The sequence below is a fragment of the Phocoena sinus genome, chromosome 17, assembly GCF_008692025.1.
Source record: "Phocoena sinus isolate mPhoSin1 chromosome 17, mPhoSin1.pri, whole genome shotgun sequence".
Lineage (NCBI taxonomy): Eukaryota > Metazoa > Chordata > Mammalia > Artiodactyla > Phocoenidae > Phocoena > Phocoena sinus.
In genome coordinates this window covers 18,117,772-18,142,829 of record NC_045779.1, presented here as the reverse complement: position 1 = coordinate 18,142,829, position 25,058 = coordinate 18,117,772, and the positions used below count along the sequence as shown (strand labels likewise).

General features: G+C 40.7%; 1 protein-coding gene and 1 long non-coding RNA gene across 3 annotated transcripts in view; one reads left to right on the top strand and one right to left on the bottom strand.

Moving 5' to 3' along the window:
- Nucleotides 1-25,058, bottom strand: part of LY96 (lymphocyte antigen 96) — a 31,211-nt gene that overhangs the window by 5,895 nt on the left and 258 nt on the right. The window contains exons 2-4 of one of the 2 annotated variants that reach the window (XM_032610127.1): nt 17,447-17,572; nt 10,834-10,923; nt 5,887-6,015 (exon numbers count right to left, since the gene is read on the bottom strand). In XM_032610127.1, coding sequence (XP_032466018.1) covers nt 5,887-6,015; nt 10,834-10,923; nt 17,447-17,462 — 235 coding nt within the window. In that variant the 5' untranslated portion in view covers nt 17,463-17,572. The remainder of the gene's footprint in view (nt 1-5,886; nt 6,016-10,833; nt 10,924-17,446; nt 17,573-25,058) is intronic. The other variant, XM_032610126.1, reaches the window with a different exon arrangement.
- Nucleotides 8,957-24,481, top strand: LOC116742467. The gene is made up of 3 exons (XR_004346468.1): nt 8,957-8,969; nt 9,736-9,738; nt 23,937-24,481. It is a non-coding gene; the product is annotated as an uncharacterized LOC116742467 (long non-coding RNA).

The window sequence follows — 25,058 nt, the reverse complement described above, 5'->3', positions numbered from 1 at the left end:
GCCACCCAGTTTGTGGTACCTTGTTACAGCAACCCTTGCAAAATCCTGAAAATAGGGCTAACAGACTTATTAAGTTTAAAACACCTTTGAAATATCCATTTATTTATTCATAAATGTGTTTTTGAAAGAAATGAAGGGGTGTGTGTGTGTGTGTGTGTGTGTGTGTGTGTGTGTGTGTAAGAAGTGGAGGGACCTCCCTCATGGTCCAGTGGGTAAGACTCTGTGCTCCCAATTCAGGGGGCCCAGGTTCGATCCCTCGTCAGGGAACTAGATCCCACATGCACGCCGCAGCTAAGGAGTCCATATGCCGCAATGAAGATCCCACGTACCGCAACTAAGACCCGGCGCAGCCAAAATTAATTAATTAATTAATTAAATATTTTTTAAAAATAAAAGAAGTGGAATGATTATGTGTAATTTTTATTTTATGTTCACTTGCCCATATTTTCTAAATATCATATCCTAAAAATGTATGACCTTTGTAACAACTAAAAAAAGGAAAGTTATTTTAAAAGTTGGTAAGTATGTTCCTTACTCATTTGATTCCCAAATTTTCAAGGGACAGTTGACAGCATCAATGCTTCTTAAATCAGAATGTCCTGAGCTCTAAGCGCATATATTCGGCTGCCAGATGGACATGTTTATTTCAATGTTCCCAAATGACCTTGAGCCCAACCTGCCAAACCAGAACTCGCTATCCTTCTCTTTAAAAATCTGCCCCTTCCTTTTGCACACATCATTGCTGATAATGGCACTTCCGTCCATCCAGTCAACGGCCCTGGAGCAGTTGTTGATTGATCTAATGTTTTCCTGCCACATGAGATCAGTCAGCACTTCCCACCTGTCCTGTTCCTCAATACGCTCTCTTTCATCTCCTCCTCTTTACTCCCAGGGCCGCCCTCATGGTCCCTCAACAGCCTCCCAGCTGTGTTTCCTTCCATCCAAGTTTCTTGCCTCAGCCAACCCCACCTCCTTTTGAGACAGGCTGGGACCTGGGACCCTTTGCTGCAGTGCTTGCACCTGGACTAACGTCTCCTCCAGCAACAAAGCATAGAGAAACTGTAAGGGAGGAAAAATAACTGCATGCAGGCCCAGTTGGGGCAAATTATGGACAACAAGATACAAAAAGGCCAAAAAAAACCCCAACTGCCACTTCTGAAGAGCCGGAAGCAAAAACTGGGTGTCAGGAGCAAAAGCAGGGTACTGCACATTCCCCCTGCACACACCACCACCTAAGGAGTGGGCAGACCACCTAAGCCACGCCTCTGGCCGACCCCTGGCCAGCTCGCCCCACCTCGGGTAGGGAGCGAGCAAGGGAATCTGTTACGAGCAGGGGCTACTCATTGTTGCGGTGCGCAGGCTTCTCACTGCGGTGGCTTCCCTTGTTGCGGAGCACAGGCTCTAGGCGCACGGGCTTCTGCAGCTGTGGCTCACGGGTTCTAGAGTGCAGGCTCAGTAGTTGTGGCGCACGGGCTTAGTTGCTCTGTGGCATGTGGGATCTTCCCGGACCAGGGCTCGAACCCGTGTCCCCTGCATTGTCAGGCAGATTCTTAACCAGTGCATCACCAGGGAAGTCCCTCTTATCAATTTCTATCAATCAGGGAAGGCTAAGAACCCTGGTCAGTAACACTTCCATAAGGACCTTAGTTATGTGCAAAAATGGAAATCTCAGTGGGTCATCCCCACCCACTAACAACAAGATACAGGGCAATATTTTATGCATGACTTACATGTTGGCTCCTTCCCCCTTTTCTAGGCTCACCTCCAGCAATTCCCCACAAACACATTCTGCTCCAGCTACAAAAAAGATACTCCCCAAATAAAACATATTCCTTCGTAGCTAGATACGTTTGCATATGCTGTTTCCTCTCAGGGAATGTCCTTTTTCCTCACTCTCTGATGTTCTCAGACTCAAGATTCTAATAAAAGACTCTCTGAAGCCTTATCTGAGTTCTCCTGTCACAGTAAGTTGGTAACTATGCAGTTAAGACTAAGAGCATATAATCTATTAGCATTTATGACATTTCCTTGTAACATTTGTTCCCATGACTATTTTTTCCCAGAACAGAGTGACCTTCTGAAGAGGGAGAACCTATCATTCAACTTTGGATCACCACAACCTAAATCATGACTCGCTCAAATTAGGTTCAACAGATGTTTGTGGAAGGCAGGGAGGGGAGGTGGGAAGAAGCAGGCAGGCTGGGTTGAGTCTGATACATCTTTGATCTCTAGAAAGTGAAACCTTGAAAAGTCACATAAATGTCAATATAATCCCACAGAGATTAAGTGAAATAATTGTAAAGCTGTTGTATGAGAGAAATGGACATTTTTTAAAACAACAGTAATCTACCAAGAGGATTTCTTTCTTTTTTGTTGTTGTTGTTGTTTTGGTTTCTTTTTTTTTTTTTTTTTTTTTTTAGGCCACAGCGCAGGCTTGCAGGATCTTAGGTCCCTGACCAGGGATTGAACCCATGCACCCTGCAGTGGAAGCGTGGAGTCCTAACCACTGGACCGCCAGGGAAGTCCCGAGGATTTCTTTCAAAGGGAGAGAAAGCATGGCCAGTGGAAGAGTAGTTCTTAAGAGTTAGGAGGCTACTCCATTACCAGATCTCCAGATGACCAAGGGCACGTTACTGAACCACTGCAGACATCGGTTTCCTCACTTATAAAAATGACAGGACTATAAATAAAGTCAGGAACAAAAGAAGAATCCTATTATGCACATGAATATTTAATCACCATAATTCTAGAATTCTCACGCTGAGCACCTGTACTAAGCTTTTTAACGCACATTCTCTAATTTAATCCTTAAAACCACGTAAAATAGGTTTCACCGTCCCCATTTCCCAGATGAGGAAAACGAGGTTGATAGAGGTTAAATAACACCCAAGGTCACATTGCTGATAGGTGGAAAAGCTGGGACACTGACTCAGGTGTTTATGGCTCTGAGCCCAGACTCATAAGCAATGCCAGCTCCACAATGTGTATGTGGCTTGGGAGTGGCAGACAAGTTAGAGATGAGGAGAGTTGGTTGGCTGGGAGACATATCTTGAAGCTTCATTTGCATAGCAAGTAGATTGGTTTACTTAGAAACTTTTTTTTTTTTGGCCATACTGCACAGCTTGTGGGATCTTAGTTCCCCAAGCAGGGATCGAATATGGGCCCTCGGCAGTGAAAGCGCAGAGTTCCACCCACTGGACCACTAGGGAACTCCCAGAAACTTTTTTTTTTATTGACTGCTAAAAAATGTATAATCCAATTGATGTCCCTGTCAAAACAAGTATAAGCCTTTCTGTCAAGAATTTTTATATTACTCTCATTCCATTAATTCTCTACCGTTATTTTCCATTTTTGTCCCAACTAATTTTTGTCTATCTAATTTACGTTATGTTGCTCAAATTAACGTATGCATGTAAACTACCTGAAATCTGCTTTTAAACAAGAGAGGGCACTGGTTACTGGTAAATAATTATAGGGGAAAACATTCAACTGCAATAGTAATTTTAAAAATGTTAATAAAAAACAATTAGGCTTGGGGGCTTCCCTGGTGGCGCAGTGGTTGAGAATCCACCTGCCAATGCAGGGGACACGGGTTCGAGCCCTGGTCTGGGAAGATCCCACATGCCGTGGAGCAACTAGGCCCGTGAGCCACAACTACTGAGCCTGCGCGTCTGGAGCCTGTGCTCCGCAGCAAGAGAGGCCACAAAAGTGAGAGGCCCGTGCACCGCGATGAAGAGAGGCCCCCGCTTGCCGCAACTAGAGAAAGCCCTTGCACAGAAATGAAGACCCAACACACCCAAAAATAAATAAATAAATTTATTTTTTAAAAAAACAATTAGGCTTAAGTTTTTTAACCTAATAAAATTTTTTAAAAACTTCTTTTTTAAAATGATAATGCCCTATACCCTGAGAAAACCATAATTCAGAAAGAGTCATGTACCACAATGTTCATTGCAGCTCTACTTACAATAGCCAGGACATGGAAGCAACCTAAATGTCCATCAACAGATGAATAGATAAAGAAGATGTGGCACATATATACAATGGAATATTACTCAGCCATAAAAAGAAATGAAATTGAGTTATTTGTAGTGAGGTGGATGGACCTACAGACTGTCTTACAGAGTGAAGTAAGTCACAAAGAGAAAAACAAATACCATATGCTAACACATATATATGGAATCTAAAAAAAAAATGGTTCTGAAGACATAAAGAATGGACTTGAGGACACAGGGAGGGGGAAGGGTAAACTGGGACAAAGTGAGAGAGTGGCATGGACATATATACACTACCAAATGTAAAATAGATAGGTAGTGGGAAGCAGCCGCATAGCACAGGGAGATCAGCTCGGTGCTTTGTGACCACCTACAGGGGTGGGATAGGGAGGGTGGGAGGGAGATGCAAGAGGGAGGGATATGGGGATATATGTATATGTATAGCTGATTCACTTTATTATAAAGCAGAAACTAACACACCATTGTAAATCAATTATAACCCAATAAAACTTTTAAAAAATAAAATGATAATGCCCAATGTTAACAAGACAGAGATTAAACTACTATACGTATACATTGCCGGTGGTACAATGTATAAACTGAGACAATCTTTCAGAAAAGTAATTCAGCCTTATGTAAACAAAACCACATAGATTCATACCATTTAAGCTCAGGAATCTCCCTTGGAGTTATGTGTTAACTCCTTCTTCCAAACATGAGAATATTCAAATTTAAAATATGAGAATATTTATATATGCATTATAATATTATTTATAATAGTAGAAATATCAGAAGAAAACTAAATGTCTAATAGGAAAATAGTTAAGTAAACCAGGGCATACCCACTAAGGGAGAGGTTTCATTATGTAACATTTATACTCTGATTTTTAAACCACATGGATTATCTGGTCAAATAATTAAATTAATTAATTTTTAAAGAGAAAATAATTATAGTACAGTATACTTACAACTGCATAACAATATGCATGAATTTAAAAATGAGAACAAAATACTCCAAAATGTTCTTAGAAATATGATTCTGTGACTTTTTTTTTTTTTTTTTTTTTTTTTTTTGGTACGTGGGCCTCTCACTGTTGTGGTCTCTCCCGTTGAGGAGCACAGGCTCCGGACGCACAGGCTCAGCGGCCATGGCTCACGGGCCCAGCCGCTCCACGGCACGCGGGATCTTCCCGGACCAGGGCACGAACCCGTGTCCCCTGCATCGGCAGGCGGACTCTCAACCACTGCGCCACCTGGGAAGCCCTGTGACCTTTTGATTGTTTTCATTTTCTAATTTTTGGTAATATGACAATATGATTGTAGAATTTTTTGATTCTGTGACTTTTTGATTGTTTTCATTTTCTAATTTTTGGTAATGTAACAATATGATATATAGAATTTTTTAAACTATTAAAAATGCTAGTTTAAAAATTATTAAGGAAAAATTCATGGGTTTGCAATAAGTGACCTTTAAGTTCCTAAAGTTTGAAGTTTTATGATTCTGTGAATAATTCCAGGGTGGAAAAAAGGGGAGAAAAGACACTGAGGGAACGAATGTAAGTGCATAGAAAAATCTATTGTGTTTTTATGAAAAATAATAAATGTAATATTTAGAAACAGAGAACCATAACCAAGGGTAAATATACAGTATTAATCTGAGTAAGGTAAAAATTTTAATATCCCTTCAAACACACCAAATAAGTGTCATCTTAATAACAATCCAGTAACATAATTGTAAAATATCGTTTAAACTGCTAAAAGAAAAACTTTGGATGGAAATAAAGAATTATTATCAGGAAAGGAACTTCACATTTTTAATGTATTTAATTTTCATAGCGTTCTCATAAGGTATTATACTCTATTCTGAGGGTAAAACGAATTGAATGCTTACCTCCCTTCAGAGCTCTGCAAAAAGAATAATCATCATCAGATCCTCGGCAAATAACTTCTTTGCGCACTGGGAAATTCACGGACTTAAAAGATACATAGATATTGAAATATAAGCTTTTTATGTCTCTTCCTTAAAAAGAAAAAAATTTCATTAGCCACTCAAATAAGGTATTTTTAATAAATATTTAATAACCAACATTTACTGTATACTTAAAATATGCCCTGTGCTTTTCCTACATTATTTCATTTAATTATGACAACTACCTATAATGTGGATATTATTATCCTGTTTTGTAGATGAGAAAACTGAAGTTCTGAGAGGGCCACTAGTTGATTGTAATCAAATAGAATGTTCCACAGTGAGAATTATGTGGGCTATGCCTAAAAATAGAATAACCTATATTTTTGAGAAAACTATCAAATGAAAATATAAAATTTCTAGTTGTAGTCATAGTTCCACTAGGAAATTCAAAAGAGAGAGAAGGGAAAGGAAGGTTGTTTTTTTTTTTCTATAAATTCATTTATTTATTTTTGGCTGTGTTGGGTCTTCGTTTCTGTGTGAGGGCTTTCTCTAGTCGCGGCAAGCGGGGGCCTCTCTTCATCGCGGTGCGCGGGCCTTTCACTGTCGTGGCCTCTCTTGTTGCGGGGCACAGGCTCCAGACGCGCAGGCTCAGTGGTTGTGGCTCACGGGCCTAGTTGCTCCGCGGCATGTGGGATCTTCCCACACCAGGGCTCGAACCCGTGTCCCCTGCATTGGCAGGCGGATTCTCAACCACTGCGCCACCAGGGAAGCCCAGGAAGGTTGTTTTGATGAAAGATTTCTTGGAGAACAAAATTTAACCTTTTGATTAAAAATTAAATAGATGAGCTATTTATTATTTCCTCAGGATCTCTTTATTACCAATGAAGATGGAAAATTCCAGGAAGAAATGCATTTTGCTCAACTCTTCTAAGTTACTCAGTTGTCCCAACTGGACAAGATGCACAGTCTTTTTTATAATGAAAACAATTATTGTAACCACTACCTCATGGAAAGTATTTTCCTAATAAGGTCACCATGACTTATTGTAGCCATAATAAAAATTTAAAAAAAGTTTTTCCATCTTTACCTTGAACTTGGCTATGCAGAACAGAACTGCTAGCTCCTTCCTCAAAACCCTGTCCTCCCTTTGGTGTTGGCGCTACCACTCTCTTCTTGTTGTCCTCCAACCGTTCTGCGTTCTGACTCCTCTCCCCAGTCTAGCTCACTGACTCATCTTTCTTAGGATTCTAATCTCAGTGCTTCTCAATTTTCACACTGCACACTCTCCCCATCTTTAAATACCACATAGGGTAATAACTCCCAAATCATCATCTTTAGTCTCAACTTTTCTTTTAAGCATCTGTCTCCTGTGTGCATTCAATATCTCTACTCAAATGTCACTTATTACCACACCCAAAAGATCCAAAATTGATTTCCTTATCTTCATCACCAAATCAGCACTAGAATTCCTAATCCCGGTCAATCCTACTGGTGTCCCTTTTATCCCCATTACCACTATCTTAATGCAGCCTCTCGTTACTCTGAGCCTAAAGTACCACCAAACTTCCTTACTTGTCTCCACTTCTCTACTTTCAGGGTAAAGTGTAGAGAAAAAGAATGTTATACAGTCTGTTTCAAACAGTGGCCCCGTGGCCCACGCCATGGACATGGACCTGAACCTTTCTCAAAGCAGGGATGTGTATAGAAGTTGAAGAGCTGAAGGGATCCCTTGAGATACAAGCACATGGTAGCGTGGCATCCAATGATAATGCAGAACAAAGAATCTTCTTCCATTTCTGTGTGGAACACACCATGATTCCAGTCTTCAATGATTCCAAGAAAGGAAGTGCTGCTTTGACATCTCAACCCTTTACATCTTGAGAAGCTTCTTGCCCTTAGATATCACTGTGGTCATGTTAGGCATGTGAACAGTGGTTGAAGTGAGGTACCACTTGCGTGGCTCAGCAGGCCAGAGATATCAATGTGGGTGTTGGAGTGAGAGACAAGAAACATGGTGGCTCTCAGGGATTTAGCAAAGAAGACTGTTTTTGAGCTCACCTAACACAACTTTGGGAACTTCTGAAAATAACATTGAGGAAGGCTTATATGTATATAAGCTGTATATGTCAATTAGTTAATAGTGACATATAATTTATTAGCAAGGCTATGAAGTCTCAAATCATTTCCATTTCCAGCCTATTTTTGGTACAAGATTGCTCTTATAGCTCTTACTGAATTTAAGTAGAGATAGGGCCACAAAAATAAGGTTGATTTCTATGAATGTGGCCCACATTTTATACAGATGTTCTAGTATATTCTAGGGAAACTCAGGTCATAACTGCAAAGCATCATAAAAAACCATGACTCAGGGCGTCCCTGGTGGCACAGTGGTTGAGAGTCTGCCTGCCGATGCAGGGGACACGGGTTCGTGCCCTGGTCCAGAAAGATCCCACATGCCGCGGAGCGGCTGGGCCCGTGAGCCATGGCCGCTGAGCCTGCACGTCCGGAGCCTGTGCTCCGCAACGGGAGAGGCCACAGCAGTGAGAGGCCCGCGTACCGCAAAAAAAAAAAAAAAAAAAAAACCATGACTGAATCATTCTTTCATTACTGAATTAATATCATGTTATATAAATGTCATATTTAGTAAGTGATTAGGGTATTTGCGATGGCCATGGAGGTGTACTGCTTAAAACTTCCTTCCAAAGAATCTGTGTGGAGGAGGGCAGTGGGCAGACAGCCACCAGCTACTGCACTTTCAGATATATCTTAGCACTCATCCGGAGGTCAGACTCGAACAGTCTACTCCTATAATGACAGAGCACAACAAGGACACTATCATGGGACATGTGTGACAGGCGATCGTTGCTCTAAGACTCCCCACTGACCTGGCTGAGGATGTCTCAGGGATGCATTTTGGTCTGATGACCATCCTACCAAATTCTCCTTCCTTCTCTCTCATTTCAAAGGTATCAGACCAACACTTCAACCTGCATCCTCTCCTTGCCTGCTCTAGCTTCCTCTTTCCTTTATTGTTCACAAACATTTCCCCCCAAAAATCCTTTGTATGTCTAATTCCTTCTTGGTATCTGCTTTTCAGAGAACCCTAAGTGAAACTGTGTTGTATTATTATTACTTGGATCTGGAAGGCCTGCTTCCTGTGTGTTAAGGGGAAGGGGCTCACTTGAAAATGAGGTCATTCATTATGTAAATAATCACTTTTGCAAACACCTAGAAGTAAAGCACCCCACATAGACCAGAAAACAAAACCTGAGAAAAGAGGAAGAAATTGTAGAGCCTTTGTTGGGCAAAAATTTAGATTATTTTAGGGGATTAAGAGATACAAACTACTATGTATAAAATAAGCAACAAGGATATATCATACAGAACAGGGAAATATAGCCATTATTTTGTAATAACTTTAAATGGAGTATAATCTGTAAAAGTACTGAAACACTATGTTGTACACCTGAACTCAATATAGTATTGTAAATCAACTATACTTCAGTAAAAAAAAAAAAAAGTTTAGATTATTTATTTCACCCTTGGCCAAGAAAGTGGAGCAAGTAGCTCATTGTTCTTTCCTCTGTGCTACCACTAAGCCTTATTGCTAGCATTTCACTTATCATACTGTATTATCTACACATCTGTCTCTCCTATTGCACTGAGAGATTCTTGAAGGTCAAGAGAATGTCTTATTTATCAATGAATTCACAGCACCTAGCATAATACTTGAAATAAACTACACATTTACTAAGTATTTTTTAATGACTAAATGAATGCAGAAACAAAGTATCAAGATACAGGTTTTCAGGGAAATTAAAGCATAAGTTTGTCGTCTACCATTTCTAGATTCTCAACTACCTTTTTTCCTGTAAGCTGGAGAACTAAAATCAGGGGGTTATGTTTCTTTAGTTTATTTATGTAAAAGCACATTTTAAAGTATAAGCTCCAAATATAAGCTAGGATGTAAACGATAATAGTGATCATGAAAACAATAATGATAATGATGATGATTACAACTGAATTTCCGGGGATCCTTACAGGCAACAGCTGACCGGTAGGAGAGGAGGAAACTTTTGTGCGTTTTCACAAACACTCAGATCCAGCCCAATGCTATCACCATCACCCAATTAACTTTTATAAGATGATGGCAAGTAAAATCATAGAGAGGAAAAAGAAGAAATAACACAAAACAAAACAAAAATCATTGTCTTTTTTCATATCATCATCATCATCATATTTTTTTCTAGAAAGGTCACCTTTAGGAAAAAATGTCCTTGTTTGCTCAGACACAAATCTTTGACTCATGGAAACCCAAGTTTACGTATCAGCTGAATATCTAATGACTGACAATGGATATACCTGGTAGATGGTTAGAAGTTTCTAATTATTTCCATTTTTACCATGCCATTATGGAATCCCTCCTCATGAGTATGAGCTAGCCTACTGACTTGGTGATAGGGTGGCACTTTCATTAGGCTACATGAGACTGTGACTTCTATCTTGTTAGTTAACTGTCCCCCTTGCTAACTTCAGGGAAACAAGAAGCCATGATGAAAAGGCCCACATGACAAGGAACCGAGGGCTGGCCAACAGTCAGACAGAAACTGAACACTGTCAATGGCCACATAAGCTTAGAATTGGGTCCTTCCCTAGTTGAGCCTTCAGAAGAAACCCTGGCCAACACCTTAATTGCAGCCTTGTGGGAGACCTCCTGAAGCTGACACGGGTAAGCCATGCCCAGACTATTGACATACAAAAACTATGAGATAAAGAATATGTCCTGTTTTAAGCCATTAAGATTGTGATAATTTGTTACATAGCAAGAGAAAACTAATACATGTACATTTAGAACACCATCATTTTTCATTGATATTTCTGGAACCCTTTTAATTGTAATCTACAAAAACAAAACTTTGGACTTACTTGGAATGTAGTAAAGATACAGATTTCCACGGCCTCCCTTCAATGTTATACAGGGCTCGGCATTTATTGAAATAGGGAATTTCAAATTATCTAAATGGAATAAATTAATGTCAATAAAATTACTATAAATCATTTACAATAAGTATTCTGAATATCAGCCCCCCAAAACTATCTTTAGTATTAAAATTTTATGAGAAAAATTAAGGGTAGTTAAAAATATCTCCCTCCCCAGAGGAGTAAAGTCAGCCAGATGGTAGAGTAAAAAGTCCTCCTTCCCTTGACAAACACACCAGTTCAGCAACAATTTACGGACAATTTCCCTTTGTGAGAAATCAGAAACCAACCGAAAGTTTCCTGCACCCAGGAGAATGTAAAACCAGACTCACCAATTCAGTACTGAGGTTCGGGACACCTCTCACAAGAGACACTGCTCCTGGCATAGCATAATTAGGAAGAGCTAACCTACCCCTCAATTTCACTCAGAGCGAAGAGATTGGTTCATGCGTTCAGAGCCCCAACTTTTCCAAGGAGATCCCCAGAGGACTAAAGAAAGAAAGTCTGAACAGTGTTATAACTAGTAAGGAGATTGAATCAGTAATCAAAAATTTCCCAAAGAAAAGTCCAGGACCAGATGGCTTTACAGGAGAATTCTACCAAACATTTAAGTCAGAATTAACACCAACCCTTCTCAAACTCTTCCAAAAAAATGAAGAGGAGGGCACACTGCCAAACTTATTTTATGAGGCTAGCATTACCCTGATCGTAAAGCAAGACAAAGACACTACATGAAAACTATAAGTCAATATCCCTGATGAGTTTAGATGCAAAAGTCCTCACAAAATATTAGCAAACTGAATTCAACAGCACATTAAGAGGATCATATACCTTGATTAAGAGGCATTTATCCGTGGGATGCAAGGATGGTCTAACACACAAAAATCAATTAAAGTGATATGCCACATTAATAGAATGAAGAATAAAAATCACATGACCATCTCAATGGATGACAAAATTCAACATCCTTTCATGATAAAAACTCTCAACAAACTAGAATTAGAGGAAATTGCCTCAACATAATTAAGGCCATATATGAAAAGTCCATAGTTAACATCATACCCAACAGTGAAAAACTAAAAGATTTTCCTCTAAGATCAGAAGCAAGGCAAGGATACCCACTCTCAACATCGTACTGGAAGTCCTAGCCAGATGAATTAGATAAGAAAAATAAATAAAAGGCATCCAAATCAGAAAAGAAGAAGTAAAATTTTCTGTTTGCAGATGACATAACTTTATATCTAGAAAACCCTAAAAACTCTATTAAAAATTGTCAGAACTAATCAAAAAATTCAGTAAAGTTACAGGATACAAAATCAAAATACCAAAAAATCAGCTGCATTTCTGTACACTAACAATGAACTATACAAAAAGGAAATTAGGAAAACAATCCAATTTACAATAGCACCAAAAGAATAAAATATCTAGGATTAAGCTTACCTAAGGAGGTGAAAGACTTGTATGCTGAAAACTACAAAACATTGATGAAAGAAATTAAACAAGACACAAACAAATGGAAAAATATCTTATGTTCATTGATTGGAAGAATTAATGTTATTAAAATGTCCATATTACCCAAAGCAATCGATAGAATCAATACATTTCTATCAAAATCTCAATGGCACTTTTTACAGAAATAGAAAAAAAACTCTAAAATTCATATGGAACCACAAAAGATGACAAATAGGCAAGAAAATCTTGAGAAAGAGGAAGCATCACATTTCCTGATTTCATACTATACTGCAAAGCTACAGTAATCAAAACAGTATGGTAGCGGCAAAAAGACAGCCATATAGACCAATGGAACTGAACAGAGAGCCCAGAAGTAAATCCACGTGTATTTTGTCAACTAATCTTTGACAAGGATGCCAAGAACGCACAATGGGGAAAGGACAGTCTCTTCAAAAAATGGTGCTGGCAAAACATGCAAAAGAAAGAACTGGACCTTTATCTTATACCACAAATGAAAACCAATTAAAAATGGATTAAAGACTTAAACATAAGATTCAAAACTGTAAAAACCCTAGAAGAAAATACAGGGGAAAAGCTTCATGACATTGATCTTGACAATGACTTCATGGATATGACATGGAAAGCAAAGGCAGCAAAAACATGAATAAATAAGTGGGACTATATCAAACTAAAAAGCTTCTGTTCTGCAAAGGAAACAATCAACAGAGTGAAAAGGCAGCCTGTGGAATGGGAGAAAATACTTACAGACCATATATCTGATAAGGTGTGAATCTCCAAAATATATAAGGAATTCCAACAATTCAATTGTAATAAAACTAATAACCTGATTTTAAAATGAGCTAAGGACTTGCATTTGTTGAGACGTGGATGGATCTAGAGACTGTCATACAGAGTGAAGTAAGTCAGAAAAACAAATATTGTATATTAACGCATGTATGTGGAACCTAGAAAAATGGTACAGATGAACCAGTCTGCAGGGCAGGAGTTGAGACACAGATGTAGAGAACAAACGTATGGACACCAAGGGGGGAAAACTGCGGTGGGGTGGGGATGGTGGTGTGCTGAATTGGGCGATTGGGATTGACATGTATACACTGATGTGTATAAAATTGATGACTAATAAGAACCTGCAGTATAAACAAACAAACAAACAAAAAACTAATACTAAACTTTCTTTGGGTTATTTGTATGGAAACATGTTAATATAAATGTTTCAGACATTACATGAAATTTCTAAAAATCTTATATGTTCTGGTATAATGTTATAAGTCATAATTCTAGTTATTACTTTAAAATGTATATCTCAGAAATAACTAAATTTCCTTGTCAATTGCATTATTATGAACTTTCATCAAATCTTTAACTGTGGTCATTTTTAAGTCTTTTGTCATTTACAGACAGTTCTGGGTGTACTCTGATGGTTTCGCAAAAATGTTCCTATAAAAGGGTTTCGGGCTTCCCTGGTGACGCAGTGGTTGAGAGTCCGCCTGCCGATGCAGGGGACACGGGTTCGTGCCCCGTTTCGGGAAGATCCCACATGTCGCGGAGCGGCTGGGCCCGTGAGCCATGGCCGCTGAGCCTGCGCGTCCGGAGCCTGTGCTCCACAACAGGAGAGGCCACAACAGTGAGAGACCCGCGTACCGCAAAAAAAAAAAAAAAAAAAAAGGGTTTCATCTTCAAGGAATTCATGGAAAAGACTCTGACAAGTACAGGTTTCTGGTAACTGACTATCCTGCTGAACTGAATGAATAAGCATTTTCAGAACTCTAATGGAAAACTGATGAATTCATAAAAGTGCCAACAAAAGATCAAGATAAAAAAAATTAATTACATGGGACCGAGTGAACTGATGAGGATGATTATAATTTTTGTGACTTTCTGTTCGAATAAAAATAAAAAATCCCACAAGGACTCAGAGGCAGAAAATATACAAATCAATTTTCACTGCAAAGTAAAGGAGCAGTTACAATGGAGGATTACTGGACTGAATGTCAATATTATGACATAGTATGAGTGTGTTTCATGTTTGGTAATTGCAATCCTTGTTGCTTTTGTTGTGGTCATCCATTTACAATGCTTGGTGTCAGTTTATTTATCTCTTGTAAAAATAAAATACAGTGTGTGTGAAATAATTAATTAATTAATTAATTTAATTAAATGAGCTAAGGACTTGAATAGACATTTCTCCAAAGAAAACATGCAAATGGCCAACAGGTATATAAAAAAATGCTTAATGTCACTAAGCATCAGGAAAATGCAAATCAAAACCACAATGAGCTATCACCTCACACCAGTCAGATTGGCTATTATCAAAAAAAGAAAAGAAGGACAACAGTTGGCAAGGATGTGAAGAAACTGGAATGCTTGCACACTGCTGGTAGGAATGCAAAATGGTACAACTGCTCTAAAAAACAGTACAGAGATTCCTCAAAAATTTAAAAATATGGGCTTCCCTGGTGGCGCATTGGTTGAGAATCTGCCTGCTAATGCAGGGGACACGGGCTCGAGCCCTGGTCTGGGAAGATCCCACATGCCACAGAGCAACTAGGCCCATGAGCCACAACTACTGAGCCTGCGCGTCTGGAGCCTGTGCTCTGCAACAAGAGAGGCCGTGCCAGTGAGAGGCCCGTGCACCGCGATGAAGAGTGGCCCCCGCTTGCCACAACTAGAGAAAGCCCTCGCACAGAAATGAAGACCCAACACAGCCAAAAATAAATAAATAAAATAAAGGGCCATCCTGGCTACTCTTTAAAAAAAAAAAAAATTAAAAATATTACTACCATATGATCCAGCAATCCCACTTCTGGGTACTTATCCAAAACAATTGAAATCAGGATCTCGAAGAGATATTAGCATTCTTAAATTCATTGCAGCACTATTCACAATAGCCAAGATGTGGGAACAACCTAAATGTCCATCACCAGATACATGCATAAAGAAAATGTGGTATATACATACAACGGAATACTATTTAGTCCTAAAATAAAGGAAATTTTGCAATATGCTACAATATGGATGAACCTTGAGGACATTATGCTACAGGAAATAAGCCAGTCATATAAGGACAAAATACTGCCTGAGCCCACATATCTAAAATAGTCAAATTCATAGAATCAAAGAGCGGATGGTGGTTGCCAGTGGCTGAGGGGAGAGGGAAATGGGGAGTTACGAATCAATGGGCATAGAGTTTCAGTCAAGCAAGTGAATAAGCTGTAGAGATCTGCTGTACAATTTCATGCCTATGGTCAACAATGATGTACTGTACACTCAAAAATTTAAGAGGGTAGATCCCATGTAAAATGTTCTTACCACAGTAAAATAAAATTTAAAATACTGTACAAATACCGAAAAAACTCCCTATAATGTAAACAGATTAGTATTTTAACGTCCTTACATTGTTAAGGTGGAGGCTGAAGGTAGTGAATTACTTTAAACTGTGGGGAAGGGGGTGAACTCCCCAAAACATATTTTCATAAAATTACTTGTTCCATTTTCATACTTTTTAACCTGTTCTTTTCTACATTGCTCTTCTTTTCTATACTCTCCTCACCTCTCTGTATGTTCCATTGGTTAAAAACAGAAAATACACATCAAGCACTTAGAATTCTAGTAAATGGTAAGTGACTGAATACATGAATGAATGAGTTAATAAACAAATCTTCCTAAATAAGAAGTTTCAAGAAGGATGTAGAAGAGCTTATAAAAGCACTGAGGAGGAGGGGAAAGAGACTAAACCAGTTTTATTTAATTTGCCCCTGAATGCAACCCTTAAAATTAATGTTAACATCTCTCATTCAATGAATTGAGTTTGCCTGCAATAAAAGTCTCACAGAATGAGCTATATTAACAGTCATTTCATCGAATCATGGATGTTCACAAACATCTGATGCAAAGATGTTTATTCCTGTGTGGATTATGACCAAAGGAAAACCTGCCCAATTTGCAATAACATGGATGAAACCTGAGGGCACTGTGCTAAGTGAAATTAGTCAGACAAAGAAAGACAGGGAATTACCTGGCGGTCCAGTGGTTAGAACTCAGAGCTCTCACTGCCGAGGGCCCGGGTTGGGGAGCTAAAATCCTATCAGCCGTGTGGCACAGCCAAAAAAAAAAAAAAAAAAGACAAAATACAGTATGACTTCACTTATATGTGGAATCTAAAAAACAAACACACTCAAAAGACAAAAAATAAACTCACAGACACACAGGCTGCTAGAGGTAGGGGGTGGAAGATTGGAGAAATGAGTGAAGTGGGTCAAAAGGTACAAACTTCCAGTTATAAAATAAATAAGTCATGGGGAAGTAATGTACAGCATGGTGACTATGGTTAATAATACTGTTTTACATATTTGCGGTACGCGGGCCTCTCACTGTTGTGGCCTCTCACGTTGCGGAGCACAGGCTCCGGACGCGCAGGCTCAGCGGCCATGGCTCACGGGCCCAGCCGCTCCGCGGCATGTGGGATCTTCCCGGACCGGGGCACAAACCCGCGTCCCCTGCATCGGCAGGCGGACTCTCAACCACTGCGCCACCAGGGAAGCCCCCTGTTTTACATATTTGAAAGTTGCTAAGAAAGCGGATCTTAAAAGTTTTCACCAAAAGAAGAAAAAAATTGTAACTATGTGAGGTGATGGATGCTAACTAGCTTTATTGTGGTGATCACTTCACAATATATACAAATATCGAATCATGTTGTACACCTGAAACTAATATAATGCTATATATCAATTATATCTCAAGTAAAAAAATGCTCAGAGGTGGCTGAATAAATAAATATTGTGCATCTATTTACTGAATCAATATACAGTCATTAACATGAACTTTTATGATATTTAATGTTATAGACGTTTATGGTATGCTATCAAGTTTAAAAAATGCTGGTTACCCAACAGTATATACAATATGGTTCTACTTTTACTGTTTTCAACATATATCATTATATATCTAAAAGAATATTTGCCAAAATATCAGAATGTTCATAGTGGTTAACTCTTAACTGTGATAGGCTTAGGGTGCCTTCTTTTCTTTTTTATTCACCTATATTTTTGAAGGTTTGCATAATTAATATACTTATTAACTTTCTTACCATGAAAGGTTGACATGGTATTGAAACGTGGGCACTTCCATATGCATTACCGAGCACAGTGCAATGTGTCTCTTCTTTCTCAGTGATAAGCTTGTAGAAGACCCTCAGAGCAAGACAACCAAGACTCTGGAGCAAAGCCGGGAACAAGTTAAAAGCAGTGAATCACCAGGGCCATGTTGTATGTCATAAGGGCAATTCTCTATTTTCAGTTAAGTTTCCCACATGTCTGAAGTTGGTCTGATTATGATGAAACCATCGACAAGTCAATGCAATCAGACAAATGTTCAGAATACCCCTATGGGTGCTCAGTGTTAAGCCAGCACCAGAGCAAGGCAGAGTGGGGTAGGGTGGAGTGAGGGCGGAGAATAGAAGTGTAACCTTAATCTTTATGTCAGGAAGCCTAAGATTTTTCTAGGAAGATGAGACCACCATACATTAAAAAAATTAGATGTAAGGATCAAAAGATCACATAACAGTACATAGCATGTGACTTTTAATTTATTTGCAAAGGTTGGGGAACTAACAGAAAATAGCTTTATTACTTTAAAGTCACCATGTTTATGGTAAAATTCTACATTTGGTTTATTAAATATGAAAGAAAGCAGTGGCCAGGTTCAGCAAAAGCACAGTACAAGAGCCTCCGGTTTCCCCTGCAACCACAAATGTCAGCATTGTGAATCCATCATAGCACTTTTTCCCACTGAGCTCTGCCTCAGAATCCTTCTTAACCCAACAGTCCAGGCAACTGCAGTTGGCACAGGAAATGAAACCAGTGCCACCCTGAGTGTTTGTATTAAGTACTATTGGAGATCAAGGGAGGAAGCATTAGCTGGAGTTGAACCATCACAGCACTTCATTTTACCTCTTTAGCAGAATTTCCATTACATAAATATGCATATCCTTCTGACAGGAATGCCCTGTCCTCATCAGTCTAGAAACTCCTTGTCTGCCTTCAAAATGTATTCAAATATCAACAATGCTGTTAAGCCTTCCTTGACTCCTCCACACCTCCCCAGCCCGACAGCCACAAACACACTATCATCCACAGTACTTGATCATCCTTCAATGGTCATTTAAAATGTTTACTACAGGGCCTTCCCTGGTGGCACAGTGGTTGGGAGTCCGCCTGCTGATGCAGGGGACACAGGTTCGTGCCCCGGTCCGGGAGGATCCCACATGCCGCGGAACGGCTGGGCCTGTGAGCCATGGCCGCTGAGCCTGCGCGTCCGGAGCCTGTGCTCCGCAACAGGAGAAGCCACAACAGTGAGAGGCCCGCATACAGCAAAAAAAAAAAAAAGAAAGAAAGAAAAAAGTTTACTACAATTATTTGCTTGCGTGTCAGTCTTCTTCATAAAAATAGCACAAACCTTGAGGGCAGGAAGCATGTCTCATTCGCTTTTCATGTCTCTTGCGCACAGCACACTGTAGATAATAAATGTGTGTTTATTCATTTCTGCTTAGCACCAAATATTGTTCTAGGCACTAGAGAAACAATGAACAAGACAGGCAAGAGCCCGGCTCTTGATAAATGGACACTCTAGTATAGAAATCAAACAGGGCCATGAGAGAAAGACTGAGTGTACGGTGGGGACGGAGGAGTTGGGGGTGGCAACGGGTAGAGATACCTCAACTACAGTATCCAGTAAGTGAGTGACAGAAAGCAACCAACCCTGTGGACATTGTAATCAGGAGTACAGACTCATAGGTGACAATGACTTTGACATGTTCAAGCAACAAAAACAAACACACACACACACATATATACACAAAGACCGTTACATGAGATACATATAATAGACAGTCACAGAGACAGAGACAGAGAGTAGAGGTTACCAGGGACTAGGGGGGAGGGAGAAATGGGGAGTTATTGTTTAATGGGTACAGAGTCTCTGTTTGGGATGATGAAAAATTCCGAAAATGGATAATGGTGATAGTTGCAAAGTGATGTGAATGTACTTAATATCATTGAATTGTACACTTAAAAATCATTAAAAGGGTAAATTTTATGCTTGTTATATTGGTAATACAAACAATAACCGTAATAATAATATAGGTCAGTGTAAATAGAAAATAATGAAGGAGGGTGGGAATCATGGGAATCATAGGAATCAGACAGGTAGGCAAGGGCCACCTTGAGGGGTCTTGGACGCCTTGGTACAAAGTTGGGATTTCACTCCAATTGTAGTGAAAAGCCACTGGGGGGCTTTAAGCAACTGAAATAACATTATATAACATATTTACATTTTTAAAAGGTCTCTCTGGTCTCTATGCTAAGAACTGATTGTATGGAGGCAAGAATTAAAGTGGAGCAAGGACAATTTAAGAGGATGTTGCAGAGGCCAGAGAAGAGACGAAGGTGACATGAGTGGTGAGCAAAGGACAGTGAAAAGTAGTTGGCTTTAACTATTTACAATAGCCAAGACATGGAAGCAACATAAATGTCCATCGACAGAGGAATGGATAAAGAAGATGTGGAATATAAAATGGAATATTACTCGGCCATAAAAAAGAATGAAATAGGGCTTCCCTGGTGGCACAGTGGTTGAGAGTCCGCCTGCCAATGCAGGGGACACGGGTTCGTGCCCCCATCCAGGAAGATCCCACACGCCACAGAGCAGCTGGGCCCTTAAGCCATGGCCACTGAGCCTGCGCGTCTGGAGCCTGTGCTCCACAACGGGAGAAGCCACAACAGTGAGAGGCCCACGTATCGCAAAAAAAAAAAAAAAGAAGAATGAAATAATGCCATTGTGGCAACATGGATGGACCTAGATATTAGCATACTAAGTGAAGTAAGTCAGACAGAGAAAGACAAATACCATATATCACTTATATGTGGAATCTAAAAAAATGATACAAAGGAACTTATTTACAAAACAGAAACAGACTCACAGACACAGAAAACAAACTTATGGTTACCAAAGGGGAAAGGTAGGGAGGAGGGATAAATTAGGAGTTTGGGATTAACATATACACACTACTATATATAAAATAGATAATCAACTGGACCTACTGCATAGCACAGGGGACTCTACTTAATATTCTGTAATAACCTATATGGGAAAAGAATCTGAAAAAGAACGGATATTTGTAGATGTATAACTGAATCACTTTGCTGTACACTTGAAACTAATACAACATTGTAAATCAACTGTACTCCAATATAAAATAAAAATTAAAAAAAAAAAAAAAAGTAGTTGGGGAATTCCCTGGCAGTCCAGTGGTTCAGACTTGCTGCTTTCATTGTGATGGCCTGGGCTCAATCCCTAGTCAGGGAACTAAGATCCCACAAGCCACACAGTGTGGCCAGGAAAAAAAAAAAAAAAGTAGTTGGCTTTAGAATATATTCTGGGGATATTAAAAATGGAATCATCGATAAATTCAATGTGAAAAATAAGGGAGATAATTAAGGATACCCCTGGTTGGGGGGTAAGAAATTAGGTGGATGATGAGATAGGGAAGATTTAGGAAGAAACAGATTTGGAAAGGAGTATAAGAGTCCTAGTTCCAAATGGCTCTTAGACTTCCCAGTGGCCATGTTGAATTTGTAGAATAAACAAATGAATCCTGGTGATATGTTTAGTTATCCCTCCTACTACACATAAGTAAGACAAAAGCCAGAAGTTCCTTGAAGATACCAGCTACATCTTAACATAACCTTTGCATTCTCAGTATTCCTCAGCATAATAAGGAAACCTAATGCCTATTAAAGACGTAGTAAACCGGATTAAATTCAACTGACTTGACTAGGCTCTGTACGGGAGGCAGGACTTTTGATGGATCTCAGAGGTTTCCATGAAACAGAAAGATGGACACGAATATTTCAGGTTAGAGAATAGTACACATATATATCAACGCAAGTATAAATAAAGGCCAGTAAAGAGGCTGGCCTGCTTGGAGTTGGGGGGACACTCCAAACGTCAAGATACACTCACTTAGCTGAGAGGACCATGCTGGAATACTTCCAGAACCGGACCCCCCCCATCGCCTCCAATGCTCCCCCTCTGGTCCGAGTCACCATTCTCTCGCTCACCTGGATTATTGCAACAGCTTCCCAACAGGTTGCCTGCTTCCACTTTTGCCGCCTTACAGATTATTATCAACCCAGGAGCCAGACCAGGCTTTACTCGTAGTAAAAGATAAAGTCGTTCCCTGACCTACATGCCCCTCACCCTCTCCCCATTCCCTTCTATGTCATCTTCTGCTACTTCCACCACACTCATTCCATCGCAGCCACACTGGCCTCCTTGCTATTCCTCCATCACCAGCCATGTTCCCACCTCAAGGCCATTGTGCTTGCTCTTCCCTCCACCCCTTCCACTGGATATGGGCGTGGCTCACTCCCTCAACTATTCCTGTCCTTGCTAAACAGTCACCTTCTCAGTAAGGCCTTCCTTGCCTGTCCTAATTTAAAATGCAACCCCCATCCCCATCTCTGTACTCTCTATCCCCTCCCCTGCTTTTTTTTTCTCTCACAGCAATCACCACCGTTTGACATGCTGAATATTTCACTGATCGAAACTCCAGGAGGGCCGTGACTTTTTTTTTTTTTTTTTTTTTTTTTTTGCGGTACGCAGGCCTCTCACTGTTGTGGCCTCCTCCCGCTGCGGAGCACAGGCTCCGGACGCGCAGGCTCAGTGGCCATGGCTCACGGGCCCAGCCGCTCCGCGGCATGTAGGATCCTCCCGGACCGGGGCACGAACCCGCGTCCCCTGCATCGGCAGGCGGACTCTCAACCACTGCGCCACCAGGGAAGCCCCGTGACTTTTGTCTTGTTGTTCACTGCTAGATAATATCCTCAGAGTCTAGAACAGGCACATGCCAGATTCTCAGTGAATATTGGTTTAATTAAATAATCCATTAATTCCTTGAGTTTCAGGACTATCCATAGCCAAAAAACAGGTTAGAGCTGAGTCTCACAACTCTAGGTTACAGGACAGTGTGTGTCCAGGGCTCTGTGGACTGACTCAGACAGCCACATTTTCTGCCTTTTCCAAAGGTGGAGGATAAAACAGCCAATTCTTGCCATTTCTGTGTTATGCGCTGAACTGTGTTCTCCTTAAATTCATATGTTGAAGTTCTAACCCCCAGTACATCAGAATGTAACTGTCTTTGGAGACAGGGCCTTTAAGAGGTGATTAAGTTGAAATGAGGTCATATGGGTAGGCCCTAATCCAATACTGTTGGTGTCTTAGAAGAAGAGGAGATTTAGACCTACAGGGAGTCACCAGGAATGAGTGCATACAGAGAAAAAGCCATTTGAAGACATGGCAAGAAGACAGCCATCTGCAAGCCAAGGAGACGGGCCTCAGAAGGAAATCAAACCAACTGACCCTTGATCTTGGATTTCCTGGCTCCAGAACTGTGAGAAATAAATTTCTGCTGTTTAAGCCACCCAGTCTGTGATGTTTTTTATGGCAGCCCTAGCAAACAGGTATACCGTGTATGCCCAGTAGCTTGGCCAAATGGGAATCATCCTCACAGAAAGGACTGAATTGTCGTCACCAACTTCCTGACAATAATACCCAGAGGGATCAGTGCTTCCCACAAATGATGCGTTTCCATCTCAGCCAGGATGGATGCTCTAAGGCAGGGAAAGGTTGACGTGGCAGGGGCAGGGGAGAGGGGCATGGCAGCAAGCAGGGTCTCGCTTAGCTGTATATCCCACCCGCTCTCCACGGTCCCTATATCCATGGGGCAGCAGGAAAGGACCACAGAATTTCTCAGCATTGGAGAGAAACAGATAAAATCTCTCCTCAAAAATCAAATCAGAAGACAAATTGAGTTAGTGTTACTGGAAGATTAAAAGCTAAATAATAATATGAAGTGTTATATAAATAAAGGCCATAGGAAATACAGCACAGAGAAGGTGGCATAATCAGTGCATGGAGCAGAAGCGCCAAAGGAGTGGAGAGAAGGGGGCCGAGTGCACTGAAGAGGGCCTGGAACAGGGCAGTGTAAACTGACCTTGCGGGGTGGGGAATTTTCAGGGAAGGCAGCATGATCACAGACAGAAAAAAAAGCCACCAGCCTGAGATTAGTCATACACTTAGGTCTTGTTCCCACACTGGCAATTACCCTAATTCCCAAGAAGTAACTTTTTTCTTTTCTTTTCTTTTCTTTTTTTTTTGCGGTACGCGGGCCTCTCACCGCTGCGGCCTCTCCCGTTGCGGAGCACAGGCTCCAGACGTGCAGGCTCAGCGGCCATGGCTCACGGGCCCAGCCGCTCCGCGGCATGTGGGATCCTTCCGGACTGGGGCACGAACCCGTGTCCCCTGCATCGGCAGGCGGACTCTCAACCATTGCGCCACCAGGGAAGCCCCCCAGAAGTAACTTTATATTAATATTTGCCAGAGTGTATTTGCAGGATTGTAAACACACACTCAAAAAATAAAACAAAATAAAACTGAAAATTGGGGGATTAAATAGGTTTCTTTATTGCAGAACTTCTCAGAACTCAAAGTACATTTGTAAATCTCCCCCAAATGATTAGACCATGAGGATTTCAGCTAGCAAGTATTTTCGGGAGCATCCCCTTAACCTTCCTGATACCACTAGTGGGTAGAAAAGGTCAACCAACCTATAGCGAGCAACACAATGCAAAGCACCAAACCAAAACAGTAGTCAAGCCCCGAAGCTGTGCTTTCAGACCAGCAGATATTTGTAGAGAAAGAGGGAAAACTAAACAAAACAAGATAAAACAAAACAACAGTGATCCAACCAGTAAATAGCATTAGTGTGGCTGATTTTTTTTTTAAGTAATCAATATTATTGTTTCTATGTGGCTCTGTGCTAAAAATTTTACCTCAAAACAATCCTTGTAAAATGGGTTAGAAAATCACTTTCACTTTACAGATAAAAAAGCTGAGGCACAGAGAGGCTAAGACTTTGCTCAAGGTCACACAGTAACTGACAGAATCAGCCTGACATCCAATTAGGGAGGTAATTCCAAGAGCCTTCAAAAACCACAGCCTGAAACACAGAGCACCTGTTATACACCCAACATAACGCTGAAAACAAAAAATCATGGCCTGGGCTTCCCTGGTGGCACAGTGGTTGAGAGTCCACCTGCCAATGTAGGGGACGTGGGTTCGTGCCCCGGTCCGGGAAGATCCCACAGGCCGCGGAGCGGCTGGGCCCGTGAGTCATGGCTGCTGAGCTTGCGCGTCTGGAGCCTGCGCTCCGCAACGGGAGAGGCCACAGCAGTGAGAGGCCCGCGTACCGCAAAAAAAAAAAAAAAAAAAATCATGGCCTGGAGCTATAATCAATTCCAAGCAGCATTTAGGACTGTTCTACCTTCTCAAGAAGACCCGGTCAGTCTTGGGGCTGAGGCAAGATCTCAGAAGCAGATAGTTCCGCCCAAACTGGGAAGAATCTGAAACTGGGTTCAAGGTAGAGATAGCTGACCACAGGAGAGGACAGAAGCACTTGGAGGTTAAGTGCAACACAGTTCAGAGACCTGTGAGGCCAGTGATGGATCGAGAAAATCCACTCAGGGCAGGAACCAGACATCACTATTGCTGCCAGCAGCCTCCCCAGCAGCCGGAACATACGGTCGTTTCCTGCATCCCGGCGACAGCAGAAAAAGGTTCCTGTGAAAACTTGCCTTTGGAAC